We start from the raw sequence: 19,323 nt of genomic DNA on the forward strand, positions 1-19,323 counted from the left end.
GCAAGGCACAGGCGTCCACAAGCGTCTAAGGAATGGATGAACGCCCCAGCCTCCAGCCCCTTCCCTTCCCCATCACCCATCCCTTGTAAATGGGCTTTTGCCGTGATGCCCACTTGACTTCTGAACCCCACGCTAAGGTCCTGGCCTTCCGGTTCTCTGCCACCAGCTCTGCCTTGGTCCCAGCAGGAGTCACTCTGTGCTTCACACACAGCAGCGCACTGAATGCACAGCAGTGCTGCCAGGCGCCCGGCTCTGTCCTCGGTTTACAAATGAAGTGGCAGAGCAGGGAGAGGCAGGTTCCTGGAGTCACACAGCCAGGAATGGAGGGGCTGGGAGGTGACCGTCCAGCCAGGCTCCGCCCACCTGCCTGTCTCCAGGGCATCCGCCCCAGATTCCTGGAGGAGGGTGTCTGGGGGGCTCTGGAGGTGGAGAGCCCCGGGAGGGACAGGGAGGCTGTGGCCCCGGGCACGGGGAGGGGAGGGCGATGGAGGAGAGCCGCCATGGGCACACAGGGCGGGGCCTGGATGGGGCTCCCACAAGGACAGTGAAGGCATCCAGGAGTCCAAGGACCAGGTGTCTCCGTCCTTTGAGCAACGTGGGACTTGAGACCCCCTTGGATATTCCCGAGGCTTCACCCCAGCTCTCACAGTGCGCCCTGAACGAGGGCGGGCTGGACCTTCTCTCTTCCTGAAACTCCCCTGGGCACCCAGGCAGGGCTCTACCACCTCTGGGCGCCGGTCCTCCAGATTCCCACCATGGACGTGGCTCACCAGGCCCCTGGACGCCCTTGGGACAGTGACACGGTCCTGAGGGCCCTGCGCAGACGAGCACGGCTTGCCTCCATGCTGAGTTCTCCCACACCTGGAGGCTGACCCCCGTGAGGGGACCCCACGGCCTCGTTGCTTCTGAAGAAGCCCCACCGGCTCAGGCACACCCCCTGGGAGCAGACGGGGCATTTCCCCACTGTGGAAACACACGGGAGCCTCTTCCCTCACTTTGGGAGAAGTGGCTTCAGGGCTGAGGCTGGCCAAGTCAGCCAGGGCACTGGCCCATGGCCCCAGTCCACGAGGCCGGATGACCCATGACTGGCCAGACAGATGGGAAGGGGGCCAGGGTGTCTGGCGGGCTTCCTGAGCTGGGGCATGTCAGGCCGGGCCCACAGGGACACTGGCCTGTGCTGGCAGAAGGCCGGGCGGGAGCGGCTGGTGGGGGCTGGGAGGGAAGCGGGGCCCCCCTACAGCTGGTTCACACCCATGCCCTTCCTATCGGCCAAGTAGGGAGAAGAGGCTGGGAAGGGGCCGTCCAGCCCTGTGCTGGACACACAGCAGGCGCCATGCGCCGCGGGGGTCGAATCGGGTTGCTGTCCCACGGCAGAGACGAGGAACCCAGGCCCCAAGAGGCGAAGTGACATGCAGGGTGACAGCAGGATGGCAGAGCTGAGACCCCCCCGCCGGGCTGACCACTGGCGGCAGGAGGCCTGGATGCTGACTCCACACAGCATCTCTCACGTCCCGAGCCCTGTGCCATGGCCACACTCTCCCAGCCTGGGCCTCGCTGTCTGGGCACAGACCCAGGGGGCCAGCGTGTAAGGAGCACATGGTGGCGGTGTGCCCCTTTAGCTGGTACATGGTGGAACACTTTTAACAGTTGTACATTTTTAAAAAGAGAATTTAACATGCATTAAAAGGTTATAGAAGCACATCACAGCTGTGACTTTGAGGGTTACTACTGTTTAGGATGAGGCTAAGTTAAAAAAAAAAGTCAGTTGAAAAAATAGGGAACCCTCATGCACTGTTGGTGGGAATGTAAGTTGGCGCAGCCACTGTGGAAAACGGTATGGAGCTTCCTCAAAAAATTAAACTAGAGCCGCCATATGACCCAGCAATCCCAGCCCTGGACACACACCCAAAGGGAATGAAGTCACTACCTCAGGGGCGATCTGCACCCCACACGCACTGCAGCGTTATCTGCCACAGCCGAAGTATGGAGACAGCCTAAGTGCCCATCAAAGGTGAATGGGTAAGGAAAAGTACAGTGAAATATTATTCAGCCTACTGGGATTCCCTGGCGGCCCAGTGGCTAGGACTCTGCACTGCAGGGGGCATAGGTTCGATCCCTGGTCAGGGAACTAAGATCCTGCGTGCCACGCCGCACAGCCAAAAACAAACAAAAAAAAGGAAATCCTGCCATGTGTGACAACACGGACAAACTTAAGAGGACGTTATGCTCAGTGAAGTAAGCCAGACACAGAAACACAAATACTGTTATCATCTCCCTGGTATGTGGAATCCAAAAAAGTCAAACTCACAGAAGCAGAGAATAGAATGGTGGTTACCAGGGGCTGGGGTTGCAGGGAAAGGCGGAGAGGTTGGTCGAAGATTCCAGAGCTGCAGTCAGGTATGATGAATAAGCCTAAGAGCTAACGTACAGTGTGCTGAAACAAAGTCAGCCAGTTGATTTAAAGGAAACAACATTAAGGAAACCACAGTACATAAGGTACGCGGTGCAGGCGAGCTGGAGGGACTACGGCCGGGGGAGCAGGGGGTCTGTGCGGCCCCCTGGCTGCTTGCAGGGGCCCCTTTTCTGCTGCTCCAGCGTGTGAGTGGAGGGCCTCAGACCCCACTCCCCACAGGCTCCTGCTCTGAGTGCGGGGAAGGCTGCACAAGTGGAGCAGGAAAGGGAGAGGGGCGTCCTGGTCTGGCCTCCCCTGGGGCTCTGGCTCGGAAGGGATGAAGCAGAGAACTCGGGTCACTGTGGGGGACTGGGAGTTTTAGACCCAGAGCAGCAAAGCTCAGTGCCTGGGGTTGAGGGGAACCCATGAGGTAAGGGATAGGGGAGCTTTGTAAACAGAGCCACTAGGGAGGGCTCAGCGCCTCTGGGAGGGCAGGGCTGGAATGAACGTAAACTGGCTGCTGCAGGGCAAGCAGGGCCCAAGGCATCCCCCCAACCCTCCACCATCTCTGAATTCACCTGCTGACACTGACTGCCTGGCTGGAGGGGAAGGGATGGAAGGGTGTGCAAGTTTAAGTAGGGAAACAAGAAAAGACACCATGGGACCACAGATGTCATCTGGAGGGGCCAGGGGGGTGCCTGCCTGGTGCCCACGGCACAGCATGGCATCCTCAGTTGAAGTGAAGTGTGGTGGAGACAGACTGAGCTTTGGACACGCCACTTACCTCTACGAGCCTCACTTTCCTCATCTATAAAATGGGCATAGTAACGTCCCCCAGGATTTTGGTGGGAATTAATGATTTGTGTTTGCAGTGGATCTTTTTTTCCTCCTGGTTATTTTTTTCCTTTTTTCTGTCCTTCCTCCTCAGATTACTAGTTCACAGTCTCCGAGGAGGGCAGGAAAACTTACATCTCCCTGACTTGGGTTTCCAAAGGTCCCTGGGGCAGGGGGATAAAGAGGAATTCTGGTGTAATCAAAAAACTTGGGAGAAAACAGAAAAAGAGCAAGACTTCCCTCAGACTAGGGAGACAAGGGGTGACGTGATGAGCAGGAACACAGAAGGTTCCAGAAAGAGGCATGAGTGCCCTGCTGCCCACTCGCCCCAGATGGCAGGAAAGCCCAGAGGAGAAACGGCTACGGGAACACGTCCAGATGGGCAGGACCGACAGCCTGTTTCCTGGCTGCATCATGCCCCCTCTGCCTTCTGAGCCCACCCCCAGGGGCAACCTGGGGCGGCCTCCTTGGCTTTGCAGTATTTACGGTATTTAGGCGTTGCCCTGCTTGTGATGGCTGGACCACACACAGAGGTGGTCAGCGTGGGTTAGAGGCACTGAAGGCCCAGGGTGGCAACGGCGTTTAAAAGCATGGCACAGGAGGGACAGCAACGAGTCTGGGGGCGTTCCTCTTTAAACCAAGAAGCACAAACCGTTCCACATAACTATCTTGGGGAGTAGTGGGGTGCCCACCCCCTAGAGTATTCAAGCAGAGAGGGTCATGCAATTAGGAGGCTGCCTGGGATGAGACGAAGGACCCTCTGAATGTGAGGCTGAGCGCCGCTTCCCTGGGGCAGGCTGGCTCTTTTCCCTCCGGGAGTCTTGCTCAAGGTGGCTTCTGAGCACCGGACGCTGAGCCTCCCCTCCCCCGACTGTACAAACTGCACCCGGCCCAAAGAGCCCTCCTAGTCCTCCCTGGCTGAAACACTTCCTTTCACGCCGCCTCTCACACTAAATAGACATTAATTGGTATCAACAGTCTCTCTCTTCCTCTTTTTTTTTTTTTTTCAAATGCCAGTCTTTTCTTGGGAGGGTGAGAATATCAGTCCCTCACAGCTCAGTCTCGATTGTAAAATAGACAATCCTCAGGATTTGCAGTCAAAAGATATGGGCTGAGAGTCCTGTTTCAGCTCTGGGTGATCCTGTGCCTCGAAGAGCCTCAATTTCCTCATCTGTGAAGTGGGGATAACAATGGTACTTACTGCACAGGTTGTTTTAAGAACTGAAAAAATGTCGAAAATGCTACATGAACATAAGTTACTTGTTTCTGAAAAACGAGCCCAGATCAGTAGTGCCAAGGAAAGGGTGAAGAGAGCTAGGCTCTGGGCAGGGGAGGGAGGTCCCAGGTTGCCTGGCTGCCAGTGGCCCTCAGGAGCCAGGAGAAGCCAGAAAAGGACTGGAGTGTTTGTTAGAGAAACTGCGTTAAAAGCCAGCACGTAAGACACACTGACAGCAGCGCCACCACGTGGAAGAACCTTGGAACCATTAGTGGAAGGAGGTGACACAAAGGTCACGGACTGTGGCTCCAATCGTTGTGAAACGTCCAGAGTCAGCAAAAGCATAGAGACAGGGAGTGGATGCATGGTCGCCAGGGGCGGAGGGGGGCAAGATGAGGAGTGACTACTCAACGGGTACAGATTTTATTTTGGGGCGATGAGAATGCTTTGGAGCTACGTAGAGGTGGTGCCGGTTGCACTGTGAATGCACCAAACGCCACTGAGTTGTTTGCTTTAGGATGGTTAATATTGTGAATTTCACCTCACTAAAAAAGCACTGCCCCCCGCCACCCGCTAGAAGCCAGCCCATGTTCTTTGGGAGTGGGCAACCAGCGGGCAGAGACAAGAGGAAAAGGGGATGCTGTGTCCCCGTTTTGAAGGCGAGGACACAAAGGTCCAGAGAGGATCAGGGTCTTGCCCAAGGTCACACGGCCCTAAGTGACAGAGCAGCACGCCCGCCCAGGTCTGTCCAAACTGCTAAGCCCACATCTTTCCTGCCACTGCACTGTCTCTCGGGAACATTCTTCCTTAGGGAGAGGCAAAGCCCTTCACCCAGCCAGCTCTGAGGGGCTATCAGCTTCTGAAAACAGAGCAATAAATAGCCGGGTAGAGCACGCCACGCAGCTATTAGGGTGACCCTGAAATGTTCCCACAGAATGTTCCGAAGGCCGTGGCCACCTAACCCGGAACAGCTGAAGAGGTGATTTTTTATGCGTGATAAGTGCGCCGGGCTTGGCGCCACCTCGGTGAGCGGCATCTCCTGGGGCTCTTCTGGCGCTCAGACATTAACCTCCTCCCCAGGGAAGGCCGGGCAGCTTAACCATTAACCTACACCCCCCACAGAGAGTCCGCCGGGCCCTCCCCGCCTCAGGCGCCAGACAGAGCCTTGCTGGGGACGGAGGGCCTGTGGGCACTGGCGCCCAGGACTTCAGGAGTCGTGCCCCTGAGTGGAGGTCATGAGGCCGGACCCCCCAAGGCGGCCTCAGCCCCGGCCCGCCCCCGCAACCTGGTCCTGATGGGCATCCGCAGGGCGGAGCCTGACCAAGGGCTCTATGCCTTTGCTGTTTCTCCTGTTTTCATTCTTTGAGGGAATCTCCCCCGCGGCCACCACGTCGGTTCTAAGCTCCACGATGGGTCTTCTGGCTCAGCTTTCTCAACCTGTCAGCGGAACAGGCCTGAAGACTTTCCCAGGAGTCCGGGTCCTCAGAAGACTTCAGAAGACTCAGAAGTCTTCTGGCTCAGGGGCTTTTAAACCAGGTTTTCAAAACAACAGACCCCTTTTCCCAAATGAAAATTGCAGAAGGCCAAAATGCAAAACAGATCCAAGCGGCCTGAGCCTTTGTGCTGGGACGGGGCCGGCCTGGCCCCGTTCACCCACCTGCGCGGCCCAGCCAGACACAGTTGCAATTACTGCGTGTGCAGCACAGCCCCATCGCACACGAGGAGAGCGAGGTCTCCCCAGGGAGCTCACGGCAGAACCCGGCAGGAGCCCCACTGCGCCTTCTCAGCCCTGGATGCACAAGTAGGACCACGTGGGAGCCTCTGGGGACAGAAGATGGCTAGACCTGCTCCAGGTCGGTCAACCTGGGCACATCCGCAGCCTCCCAGGAACTGCAATGTGAGGTCGGCATCCACAGGGTGACGGGCCCCCAGGTCAGGCTCTGGGGAGCACTCCCCATGGGGGACGTGGCTACACTGCTCACCCTGGCTGGTCTGTGACGAGCTGGGCAGGCCGGGGGCGTCCACGTCCTCCGCCGCAAAGGCTCTGCTTCACCTCCCTCTCTCTCCTTCAAGTCTCCTCTCTCCCTGCTCTCAGTCAAACGTCTGCACTCACTCATTCACCCAGTAAGTCATCAACAAACACACACCAACTACTAGGTCTTGCAGGCCCTGTGCCCCGCGCTGGGGAAGAAGAGGAGAGTGACACAGTCCCTCCCAATCCAGGAAACACATCCCTACGATTCAGTGCAGAGGTGCCAGGAGGGAGAGAAACAGAGGGTCCTGCAGAAGCCCAGGTGGCCAGCTGCACGGGGAGAAATCGTTCCTGGAGGGATCTGAAAAGGAGAGTGGTTGGCAGAGTGGAAAAGAGGGAATGGTGCTGAAGCAGCAGGATCGGCATGTGCAAAGGCCCAGAGGCACGAGAGAAGCGGACACAGTCAGGAAGTTGTAAGCGATCTGGTTGAGCCAAGTGGAAATGTTTGGGATGGATGCGTGGACAAGGGAGTGAGGAGCTGAACCTCATCCTGGAGCCACTGGGGAGCAACAGGACATTTAAACACTTCAGACGCTCATTTTTAAAATAACCGTCTGTAACTTCTCAGTGTGAACTAAAGTTCACCATCATCTCTCCCAGTGGCTTGCCATTCTAGGCTTTATCCCTCAGGCCTGAATGCAAGTCCCACGCCCTGTCACGGGAATTTTTGGCATTCACCTTGGGGACATGCAGACAGCTGTAGTTTCTGGGGTGGCAGGAGGGCCCAGGAAGTCAGGAGGCTGTGGCTCAATGGTGGGCCCCTGTGAGCCGTAAGACTACTGTCTGGCTCCCCCAAAGCACCTGCCACAGCCAGCAGAGGGGAAGGAAAGGCTCAACCTACGGAAGGAAGTTGTCATCCTGCCCCGTCCCTCATGCAGAGGACGGGTGACTCGACTGAAGCCCATCGCAGCACCCACACTGCTAGGCCTCTGCCGCCCACGGCACCATCTTCCTCCTGCCCCTGGCTGCTCCTGACGGACAGAAGATGGCTAGACCTGCTCCAGGTCGGTCAAACTGGGCACATCCGCAGCCTCCCAGGAACTGCAACGTGAGGTTGGCATCCACAGGGTGACGGGCCCCCAGGTCAGGCTCGGAGACCCCTCGGGGGTCCGAGGCCACTCCTGGGCCCTCTCCTCCTCCCCTTCCCTCACCCTCTCCTCCTGCAACCTCAGCCTCAGTTGCCAGCCAAACAGAAGCGTTCCCCAGCCCGGCCCTCCTCTGAAGCCTCCACTCCGTGTGTCTAGAACTGAACTCACGACCTTCATCTCTTTTCCCCCAGAATACTCCCCCCTCCTCCCTGGAGGTGCTGCAGCCACCTTACGACCAGGAGGCGAATGCCACACATTGAGCAGAAAGACAGGAGGAATCTGGAATCTGAGGGCGCCTGGGAACTCTGCGCCAGCTCTGGATCTTCTGTGATGTCTAAGAAACCAACCCCTATTTGATGAAGCTCGCTTATCAAGTCTCTGCCACATGTGCAAAAACACATTTCCAAGCCATAAGAGAGGAGTCCAAGCTCCTTCTTTCTCACCATTCTCACCTCACAACAAGAAGTGCTAACTATTTTTTGAATGAATGCTTTCAATTTCACACCAACCCCATAAAATAGATGTCGAAACTGAGGCCCAGAGACATTAGGACTTGTTCAAGATCACACAGCCTAATTTAAAAGCCTGGGCTCCCCCTTCCCCCTCTCCTCCCCTGCACCCCTCTTCCTCTCTCTTTCTTTTGGAAAATACAGAGATGGGGCTGCCTTCCCCTTGCAGCCACACACACACCGCCGCCATCGCCACCAGAGGGCAGACAGTTGTCTTCAGGGAGCGAGAAGCGCAACAGGAAGGGAGGGGAGGGCCTGGCGGACACAGCTGAAAGGACAGCGGCACAGCGGGAGCAGTGGTTTGGGTGGCGGCCAGGTTCCTGGGAGGGTTGAGCACGGTGGGAGGGGGGCTGGGAAGCAGTCACCGGCCTGGCCATGGGGCACGAGAAAGTGGACGACCAACAGCCCAAGGATTTCAAGAACAAAGGCCATGACTTGGAGATAAGAGCACTGCAAAAGGATCTCTCTGGTCTGTACACCAACAAGCCGGATAACCTAGATGAAAAGGATCAATTCCCAGAAACACACGACCTACCAAGACGGAAGCGTGAGCAAGTAAAAACTCAGAGCAGACCTCTAACTAGTCGGGAGATGGAATCTGTCATAAAAAATCTCCCAACAACAAAAGCCCAGATGGCCTCACTGATAGAGTCTACCAAACATTTAAAGAGGAATTAACACCAAGCCTCCTCAAAGGCTTCCAAAAAACTGTAAAGGAGGAAACACTTGCAAAATCATTCTATGAGGCCAGCATTACCCTGATACCAAAGCCACACAAAGACTCTACAAGAAAAGAAAACTACAGACCAATATCCCTGATAAACATTGATGTAAAAATTCTCAACAAAATACTAGCACATTGAATTGAACAGCACATTAAAAGAATTATACACTATGACCAAGTGGGATCTATTCCTGCGATGCAGGGATGGTTCGAAATGTGAAAACTGCTCAATGTGATACACCACATTAACAAAATGAAGAACAAAAACCACAGGATCATCTCAGCTGATGCAGAAAAAGTATTTGACAAGATTCAACATCCTTTCATGATAAAAAACACTTAAACTAGAAATAAAAGGAAACTATCTCAATATAATAAAGGCCATATATATAAAGGCCACAGTGAACATCATACTCAATGATGAAGCCTGAAAGCTTTTTCTGTAAGATCAGGAACAAGACAAGGACACCCACTTTTGCCACTTGTATTCAGCATAGTACTGGAAGCCCTAGCATATAGCAAGTAGGCAAGAAAAATAAATAAAAGGTGTCCAAATTGGAGGAAAGAAGTAAAATTATCTCTGTTTGCAAACGATGTGATCTTATATGTAGAAAACCCTAATGATGCCTCAAATGGACTCACCAAAGTGACAGGGTAGATATAAAATCAACACACAAAAATTAGTTGCATTCCTATACACTAGTGAGGAACAACCTACAAAGGAAATTATGAAACAAATCCATTCACAATAGCATTAAAAAGAATAAAATACTTATGAATAAACCTAACTAACAAGGTGAAAGACGTGCACACTGAAAACTACCAAACACTGCTGAAAGAAATTAAAGACACAAATAAATGGAAAGACATCCTGTATTCATGGATTGGATGACTTAATATTTTTAAGATGTCAATAGTACCCAAAGTGATCTACAGATTCAGTGCAATCTGTATCAAAATCCCAATGACAGGGAGTTCCCTGGTGGCCTAGTGGTTAGGATTATGGGCTTTCACTGCCATGGCCTAGGTTCAATCCCTAGTCAGGGAACTGAGATCCCGCAAGATGCACGGCACAGCAAAAAAAATAATAATAATCCCAATGACAGAAATATTTTATTTAATATTTATTTATTTAATATTATTTTCAGAAATAGAAAAATTCATCCTAAAATTCTTAATGGAATCTCAAAGGACCTGGGAATAGTTAAAAAACATCTTGAAAAACAACAAATTTGGAGATCTCATACTTCCTGATTTCAAAACCCATTTGAAAGCTACAGTAATCAAAACAGTGTGGTACTGGCATAAAGACAGACATATAGACCAATGGAATAGGAAAGAGAGCCCCCAAATAAACTTTCACATATATGGTCAAGTGATTTTTTACCAAGGTGCCAAGACCATTCAATGGGAAAAGGACAGTCTTTCAACAAATGGTGCTGGGAAAACTGAATGTCCATGTGCAAAAGAATGAAGATGGACCTTTACCTTATACCACACATAAGAATTAACTCAAAAATGGACCAAGGACCTAAATGTAAGAGCTAAAACTATAAAATTCTTAGAGGAAGTTTCATGAGATTGGATTTGGCAATGCTTTCTTGGATACGACACCAAAAGAACTGACAACAAAAGTAAAATTAGATATATTAGGTTATACATCAAACTTAAAAACTTGTACATCAAAGGACACAATCAACAGAATGTAAAGGCAACCTAGAGAACGACAGAAATTATTTGCAAATCATATATCTGACAAAGGGTTAATATCCAGAATATATAAAGAACTACAACTCAATAACAAAAAACCAAACAACCCTATTTAAAAATGGTCAAAGGACTTGAAAGGACGTTTCTTTAAAGAAGACATACAAATGGCCAAGAAACACAGGAAAATATGCTCAACATCACTAATCATCATGTAAATGCAGATCAAAACCTCAATGAGATACCATAAGCCAATCACAAAAAGACAAATACTGTATGATTCCAGTTATTTGTGGTACCTAGAACCATTCAATCCATAGAAACAGAAAGTAGAATGATGGTTCCCAGGGGATAATGGAAGAGAGGAAAAGAGTTGTTGTTTAATGGGTACAGAGCTCCAGTTTTGCAAGATAAAAGGTTTTGGAGATTGGGTGCACAGCAATGTGAACTTAACATAACTGTACTGTACACTGAGAAATGGTTAAGTTGATGAAATTTACATGTTTTTTTAAACTACATTTCTTCAAAGAAGACATACAGATGGCCAACAGGCACATGAAAAGATGCTCAACATCACTGATCATCAGGGAAACACAAATCAAAACCACCACAAGATATCACCTCACACCTGTCAGAATGACTATTATCAAAAAGACAAGAAATAACAAGTGTTGACAAGGGTGTGGAAAAAAGGGACCCTCATGCACTGTTGGTGGGAATATAAATTGCTTCAGCCACTGGGGAGAAACTATGGAAAGTCCTCAAAAACTTAAAAAATAGAACTACCATATGATCCAGCAATTCCACTCCTGGCTATTTATCCAAAGAAAACAAAAACACTAATTAGAAAAGATACATGCACCCCTATGTTCATTGCATTATTTACAATAGTCAAGATACAGAAGCAACCCAAGTGCCCATCAACAGATGAATGAACAGATAAAGAAGACTTGGTACATATATACACAACTGAATATTACTCAGTCATAAAAAAGAATGAAATCTTGCCAGTTGTGACAATATGCATGGACCTAGAGGGTATTATGATAAGTGAAATAAGTCAGACAAAAACAAATACTATGCGATTTCACTATGATTTCTATGATTTTATAGATGTGGAATCTATAAAACAAATGAACAAACATAACTAAAAAGAAACACGTTACAGAGAACAAACAGGTGGTTGCCAGAGGGAGGCAGGGTGGGGGAGGAAAGAAATAGGTGAGGGATATTAAGAGATACAAAGTTCCAGTTGCAAAATAAATGAGTCACCGGTATAAAATGTACAGAGTGGGGAACACAGTTAATAACTATGTAATATCTTTGTATGGTGACACATCATAACTAGACTTGTCTTGGTGATCATTTTGAAATGTATAGAAATATTAAATTACTATGTTCTGTATCAGAAACTAACATAGCGTTGTAGGTCCATTATACTTCGAAAACGAACAAACAAATTCATAGACAAAGAGATCAGATTTGTGGGTACCAGAGGCCGGGCTGGGGGGAATTGCAGGAAGGTAGTCAAAAGGTACAAACTTCCAGTTATAAGATAAATAAGAACTAGGGATGTGATGTGCAGCATGATAAATACAGTTACCACTGCTGTGTGTTATATGTGAAAGTTGTTAAGAGAGCAATCTCAAGAGTTCTCGTCACACCATTTTTTTCTATTTCTTTAACTCTGTATCTATAAGAGATGATGGTGTTCACTAAACTTCTTGTGACAGTCACTTCATGATGTATGTAAGTCAAATCATTATGCTGTGCACCTTAAACTTATACACTGCTGTATGTCAACTATATCTCAATAAAACTGGAAGAAAAAGAAATAAAAATGGTTAAGACAGTGAAATTTATGTTACATGTATTTTACTACAATTAAAAAAACAAAGCAAAACACTGACAACATCAAATGTTGTCAAGGATGTGGAGCTACAGGAACCCTCATTCACTGCTGGTGGGAAATTAAAATGGTGCAGCCACTTGGAAGACAGTTTGGCAGCTTCTTACAAAACTGAACATGCTCTCACCATACGATCTAGCAACCATTCTCTTTGGTATTTATCCAAATGAATTGAAAACTTATGTCTGCACAGAACAACTTGATTTAGAATTGCCAAAACTTGGAAGCAACCAAGATGTCTTTCAGTAGGAGAATGGATAAACTGTGGCACATCCAGACGGTGGAATATTCTTCAGCTCAAAGAAGAAATGAGCTACCAAGCCATGAAAAGACATGAGAAAAACCTTAAATGTATATTACCAAGTGACAGAAACCAACCTGAAAAGATTACACACTGCATGATTCCAACTATATGACTTTCTGGAAAAGGCAAAACTATGGAGAGAGTAAAAAGATCAGTGGTTGCCAGGGGTTAGAGGAGAGAGAGGGATGCATCGGTGGAGCACAGAGGATTCTCAGGCCAGAGAGACTACTCTGTATGGTGGTATAATTGTGGATACATGCAATCATACATTTTTCAAAACCCACTGAATATGAACACTAAGGGTGACCCCTAATGTAAACTGTGGGCTCTGGGTGACGATGGTGTGTAGGTTCATCAGCTGTAACAAATGTAGCACCTGGTGCAGGATGCTAACGGTGAGGGAGGCTGTGTGTTTGGGTGGGAGGGAGTAGCAGAGAGTATGTGGGAACGCTCTGTACTTTCCGCTCCACTCTGCAGGGAACTGCTCTAAAAAATAAAGTCTATTAAAAAGAAATTCACATCACATAAAATTAACCATTAGCCATTTTAAAGTGTACAATCAGTGGCATTTAGTACATTCACAGTGTTGTGTGACCGGCACCTCTATTCAGTTGTAGACATTTCACCACCACCAAAAGGCAGTTCCTACACAGTTACTCCCCAGCCCTTTCCCCTGAGCCCCTGACAACCACGAATCTAACTTCTGTCTCTATGAATTTGTCTAATCTGGACATTTCATACAAGTAGAATCATATAACACATGGCCTCTTACAACAGACTTCTTTCACTTCACGTTTTTTAAAATTTATCCACGTGGTAGTATGTATCAGTACTTCATTCCTTTTTAAGACTGAATACTGTTCTGTTGTACGTACAGATCACATCTTCTTTACCCATTCATCAGCTGACAGACACTTGGGTTGTTTCCACCTGTTGGCTATTGTAACCCGTGCTGCTAAGACCTTGCCTGTACAAGTCTCTGTCTGACTATCTGTAAAGGATTCTTCTCTAATGCCACATCCCTCCCTGCCCTTAGATGAGTGAAAGCAAAGCAGATAAGTGAAGGAAGGGAATAGAAATAAAATTAACATGTAAATATCAAATTAATAGTATTTACAGTCCTGACTAATAATAACAAATATTTAAATTAATAATATTTAAGAAACACCTGTATTAACATACTTTATCTCATATATCTTTATAATTCTGATGCAGACTTTATCACCTGCGTTTTATAGATCAGTAAAGCGAGACTCGGAAGGTTAAATAATTTGTCCGTGTTCAGCCAGTGAGGGTCAGCCAGCAATGGACTCCAAGTTTTCCAGACTCCACGCTGCCTCTCCCATCAAACTAGCAGTAGAGGTGAGAGAATGGGTGAGAAGTACACCGCCTTGATAAGTAACTCTCACCGAACGCTTACCTTGGTGAAGTCATCATGCAGAAGCTAATGGTTCAACAACCCTGGCTGTAACCACAAACTCAGAGAACCAAAGAGAGGCGATGACGTGGTTTCTCTGGGTGTGTATAGACTGGTCACCAGGGTCACTCCAGGCCCTTCCCCTCAGCTTATTCTCTGAAAGGACGCAGCTGCTCCAGCCCCTACCTGCCCCCAACCCAGTGGACCTGGACGCAACGCACATCCCAGAGTGGGCCCAGGTGTGCACGTACCTGGGGCCGGGTGCCTGGCCCTCTCCTCGGCGAGTCCCTGCAGACACTGGTCCCGCTCTTCCCGCAGCACCTGCAGCACAGCGCACAGCCGAGGGAGGGCTCCCACCTGCAAGCCCAAAGCCAAGAATGCTCGTCACTGCCACGAAGCTGAGTCTAGTACGCAGGGCAGGACCAGACAATGGAGACTCAAAACGAGGAAGACAAACCAGTGAATATAACAAAAAAAGAGCATGCTCACAGATACAGACAACAAACTAGTGGTTACCAGCAGGGAGAGGGAAGGGGGGCAAGCTAGGGGCAGGGCAGTAAGAGGTACAAACTGCTAGGTATAAAATAAGCTACAAGGATACGTTGTACAACACGGGGAACAGAGCCCATATTTTACAATAACTATAAATGGAGCATAACCTTTAAAAATTGTGAATCCCTAATTGTACACCTGTAGCCTATACAGTATCGTACAGCAACTATACTTCAATAAAAAAGACTTGTAAAAAATGCAATGTACACTAGAGACTTTGGTTAACGTATCAATATTAGCTCAACAACTGTAACAAATGCACCACTTTTATGCAAGACATTAGTAATAGGAGACACTGGAGAGGAAGGGTTGAGGGGGTATATGGTCATTCTTTGTACTTTCTGCAGAATTTTTCTGTAAACCTAAATCCTCTCAACAAAATAAATTATATTAATTTAAAAAAAATAAGTGGGAGGAATCAGTTCAGCTAGTTTAAAGACTCGCTGTATAGCTACAGTAATCAAAACAGCATGGTATTAGTAGAAGAATAGGCAACGGTGTTAAAGCGACTGGACAGCTACAGATAACAAAATGAACCTTGAACTAAGACTCATACCTTGTACAAAAATTACCTCAAAATGATCATGGACTTGAGCGCAAAACATTAAACTAAAACTTTTAGAAAAACCATAGAAAATCTTCAAGATGTAGGGCCAGGTAAAGATTTCTTATACTTTATACCAAAAGCACGATCCATAAAAAGAAAAACTGATAAATCGGACTTCACCAAAATTTAAAACTTTTGCTCCAAGAAAAACCATGTTAAGAGGATGAAAAGGCAAGCTACAGATGAGGAGACGATATTTGCAATCTGCAAATTAGAACTAATATCTAGAACAGACAGAGAACATTCAAAACTCAATAGTAAACAAATTAAAAAATCTATTTAGGGACTTCCCTGGTGGCACAGTGGTTAAGAATCCGCCTGCCAGTGCAGGGGAAGCAGGTTCGATCCCTGGTCCAGGAAGATCCCACATACCGCGGAGCAACTAAGCCCATGTGCCACAACTACTGAAGCCTGTGTGCCCTAGAGCCCACAAGCCACAACTACTGAGCCTGTGCTCTGGAGCCTGTGAGCCACAACTACTGAGCCCGTGTGCTGCAGCTACTGAAGCCCGCACACCTAGAGCCTGTGCTCCACAACAAGAGAAGCCACCGCAATGAGAAACCTACGCACCGCAAAGAAGAGTAGCCCCTGCTCGCCACAACTAGAGAAAGTCCGGATGCAGCAACGAAGACCCAACACGGCCAAAAAAAAAAATCTATTTAGAACATAGGCAAAATGCATGAAAAGACATTTCAGAGAAGACACACAGATGGCAAATAAGCACATGAAAAGATGTTCAACATTATTAGCTATTAGGTAAATGCAAATTGAAATCGTAATGGGGTATCACTACATGCTTATCAGAATATCTAACATAAAAAATGACAATGCTAGCAAGGTTGTGGTGAAACTAGGTCACGGACACATTGCTGATGGCACTGTAAAATGAGGCAACCACTCTGGAAAACAGGTTGACAGTGTCTTAAGAAAAGCTAAACATGCAACTATCATATGACCCAGCCATTGCACTCTTGGGCATTTACCCTGGAGAAGTGAAAACTTACATTCACAAAAAAACCTGTACACTACTATTTGTAGCAGCTTTATTCCTAACAGCCCAAAACTGTAACAGTCTAGATGCCTTTCAATGGGTAAATGGTTAAAAAAACTATGGTACATCCATACTATGAAATTCTACTCAGCAATTAAAAGGAACAAAGTAGTAATACATGGACCAACTTAAATGAATATCCAGAGAAATATGCTGAATGAAAAAAGCCAATCCCAAACGGTTACATACTGTATGATTCCATTTATATAACATTCTTTTTTAAATTTAATTATTTTATATTGGGGTATAGTTGATTTACAACCTTTGTGTTAGTTTCAGGTGTAGAGGAAAGTGATTCAGTTATACGTGCATCCGTTCTTTTTCATATTCTTTCCCCATACAGGTTATTACAGAGCACTGAGTAGAGTTCCCTGTGCTGTACAGTAGGTCCTTGTTGGTTATCTATTTTATATAGAGTAGTGTGTATATGATAATCCCAAACACTTAATTTATCCCTCCACCCCCTTCCCCCTTTGGTAACCATAAGTTTGTACTCTATGTCTGTGAGTCTGTTTTGTAAATACGTTCATTTGTATCATTTCTTTTAGATTCCACATCATTTATATAACATTCTTGAAATAGCAAAATTTTATCTATAGAAATGGAGACCCTATTAGTGGTTGTCAGGAGTGAAGGGAGGGTGAGGGTGGGAGGGAGGGAGGTATGACTCTAACAGGGCACCATGAAGGGTCCTCAGGGTTGCAGACTTGTTTTGCATCTTGACTGGATCAACATCAGTATCATAGCGGGTCAGTCAAACCCCAGCTCACTTGCAAACACTAAGAAAGAAGTAAACATGCATTGCTATGTGCCACTGAGTTTTTGTGACTGTTACACAGCACAGCTGACTGGGTAGGAGTGACGTTTCCCGAAAGTGGGTGGCCATGTGCATTGCTGGAAATGAAGAAAGGGGCGCTGAAGCAAAGAGGGTCTTGAGAGCGATGGAACAAGATGAGGAATGAGGGAACACCTACAATGAGAACCCCTCCAAGAAAAATTTAACTTCCTTTGTGTTTTTCCCTGGGACTATGGAAAAATAAACATCAGAAGACAGTTTAACTTTTTCATTCTACATTTCTTTTTCTTAAGTTGTAGTAAAATATACATAATATTTACCATTTTAACCATGGTTTAGTGTACAAAGTTGTACAATGATCACCCCTATCCATCTCCAGGACTTTTCAACTGGCCCAACAGAAACTCTGTACCAATTACACAGTAACTATCCGTTACCCTTCCTGCAGCCCCTGGTAACCTCCATTCTACTTTCTGATTCTATGCATGTGTCTGTTCTAGGTGCTTCATATAAATGGAGTCATGCAATATCTGCTCTTTTGTGTCTGGCTCATTTCACGTCCACATTGTAGCATCTATCAGAATTTCATTCCTTTTTAAGGATGAATACTATTCCATTGTATGGACAGACCGCACTTTGTTCATCCGTTCATCACTGGGTTGTTTCCATCTCTTGGCTACTGTGAATAATGCAGCCAGGAACAGAGGTGTACAAATATCTTTTCGAGTCCCTGCTTTGATTCTTCTGGGTACATACCCAGAAGCAAAATGTGTGGATCATATGGTAATTCTGTGTTTACTTTTTTAAGAAACCACCACACTGTTTTCCACAGCAGCTGCCCCATTTTACCTTCCTGCCATCAATGCATAGAGTTCTAATTTCTCTACGTCCTCATCAACCTTTGTTATTCTGTGTTAAAAATATCCATCTTAGTGGGTACAAAATGGATCATCCCACATTTCTTTTACCCTTATCCTTCCATTAAAATTGAATAAACTGGGGCTTCCCTGGCGGTCTAGTGGTTAAGACTCCATGCTGCCAATACAGGGGGCCACAAAAAATTTTTAAAGACAAAAAAGAAAAAAAAAAAGATGAAGAAGAAAAACAACTATCCTCTATAGTTCACCCCCTTTAAAAAAAAGTATTAAATATAATTTTACTTAAAATTCACAGAAAAAACAAGTGAAGGTGAAAGTATTGCTAAAATTTATATAACATCTTCCTCAAAACAAGAGCTATTAGTACTGAAAAGTTCCCTTTAAACAGTTTTTAAAAATCAAGTTTGTCTCTTAGGGGAAAACATAGGCAGAACACTCTATGACATAAATCACAGCAAGATCCTTTTTGACCTACTCCTAGAGAAATGGAAATAAAAACAAAAATAAACAAATGGGACCTAATGAAACTCAAAAGCTTTTGCACAGCAAAGGAAACCATAAACAAGACGAAAAGACAACCCTCAGAATGGGAGAAAATATTTGCAAATGAAGCAACTGACAAAGGATTAATCTCCAAAATTTACAAGCAGCTCATGCAGCTCAATATCAAAAAAAACAGGGGCTTCCCTGGTGGCGCAGTGGTTGAGAATCTGCTGCCAATGCAGGGAACACGGGTTCGAGCCCTGGTCTGGGAGGATCCCACATGCCGCGGAGCAACTAGGCCCGTGAGCCACAGCTACTGAGCCTGCGCGTCTGGAGCCTGTGCTCCGCAACAAGAGAGGCCACGGCAGTGAGAGGCCCGCGCACCGCCATGAAGAGTGGCCCCCGCTTGCCACAACTAGAGAAAGCCCTCGCACAGAAACGAAGACCCAACACAGCCAAAAATAAATAAATAAATAAACTAACCCCAGTCATTCTCAACTAATTCTTCAAAAAAAAACAAACAACCCAATCCAAAAATGGGCAGAAGACCTAAACAGACATTTCTCCAAAGAAGATATACAGATTGCCAGCAAACACATGAAAGGATGCTCAACATCACTAATCATTAGAGAAATGCAAATCAAAACTACAATGAGGTATCATCTCACACCAGTCAGAATGGCCATCATCAAAAAATCTAGAAACAATAAATGCTGGAGAGGGTGTGGAGAAAAGGGAACCCTCTTGCACTGTTGGTGGGAATGTAAATTGATACAGCCACTATGGAGAACAGTATGGAGGTTCCTTAAAAAACTAAACATAGA

At 47.1% G+C, this 19,323-nt stretch overlaps 1 protein-coding gene across 1 annotated transcript in view; it reads right to left on the reverse strand.

Moving 5' to 3' along the window:
* SCTR (secretin receptor) overlaps positions 1-19,323 on the reverse strand; it is a 64,587-nt gene that overhangs the window by 37,673 nt on the left and 7,591 nt on the right. Inside the window, exon 2 of the mRNA XM_061182915.1 lies at positions 14,384-14,489. Within this exon, the coding sequence (XP_061038898.1) occupies positions 14,384-14,489 (106 nt within the window). The remainder of the gene's footprint in view (positions 1-14,383; positions 14,490-19,323) is intronic.

The sequence above is a fragment of the Eubalaena glacialis genome, chromosome 1, assembly GCF_028564815.1.
Source record: "Eubalaena glacialis isolate mEubGla1 chromosome 1, mEubGla1.1.hap2.+ XY, whole genome shotgun sequence".
Taxonomy (NCBI): domain Eukaryota; kingdom Metazoa; phylum Chordata; class Mammalia; order Artiodactyla; family Balaenidae; genus Eubalaena; species Eubalaena glacialis.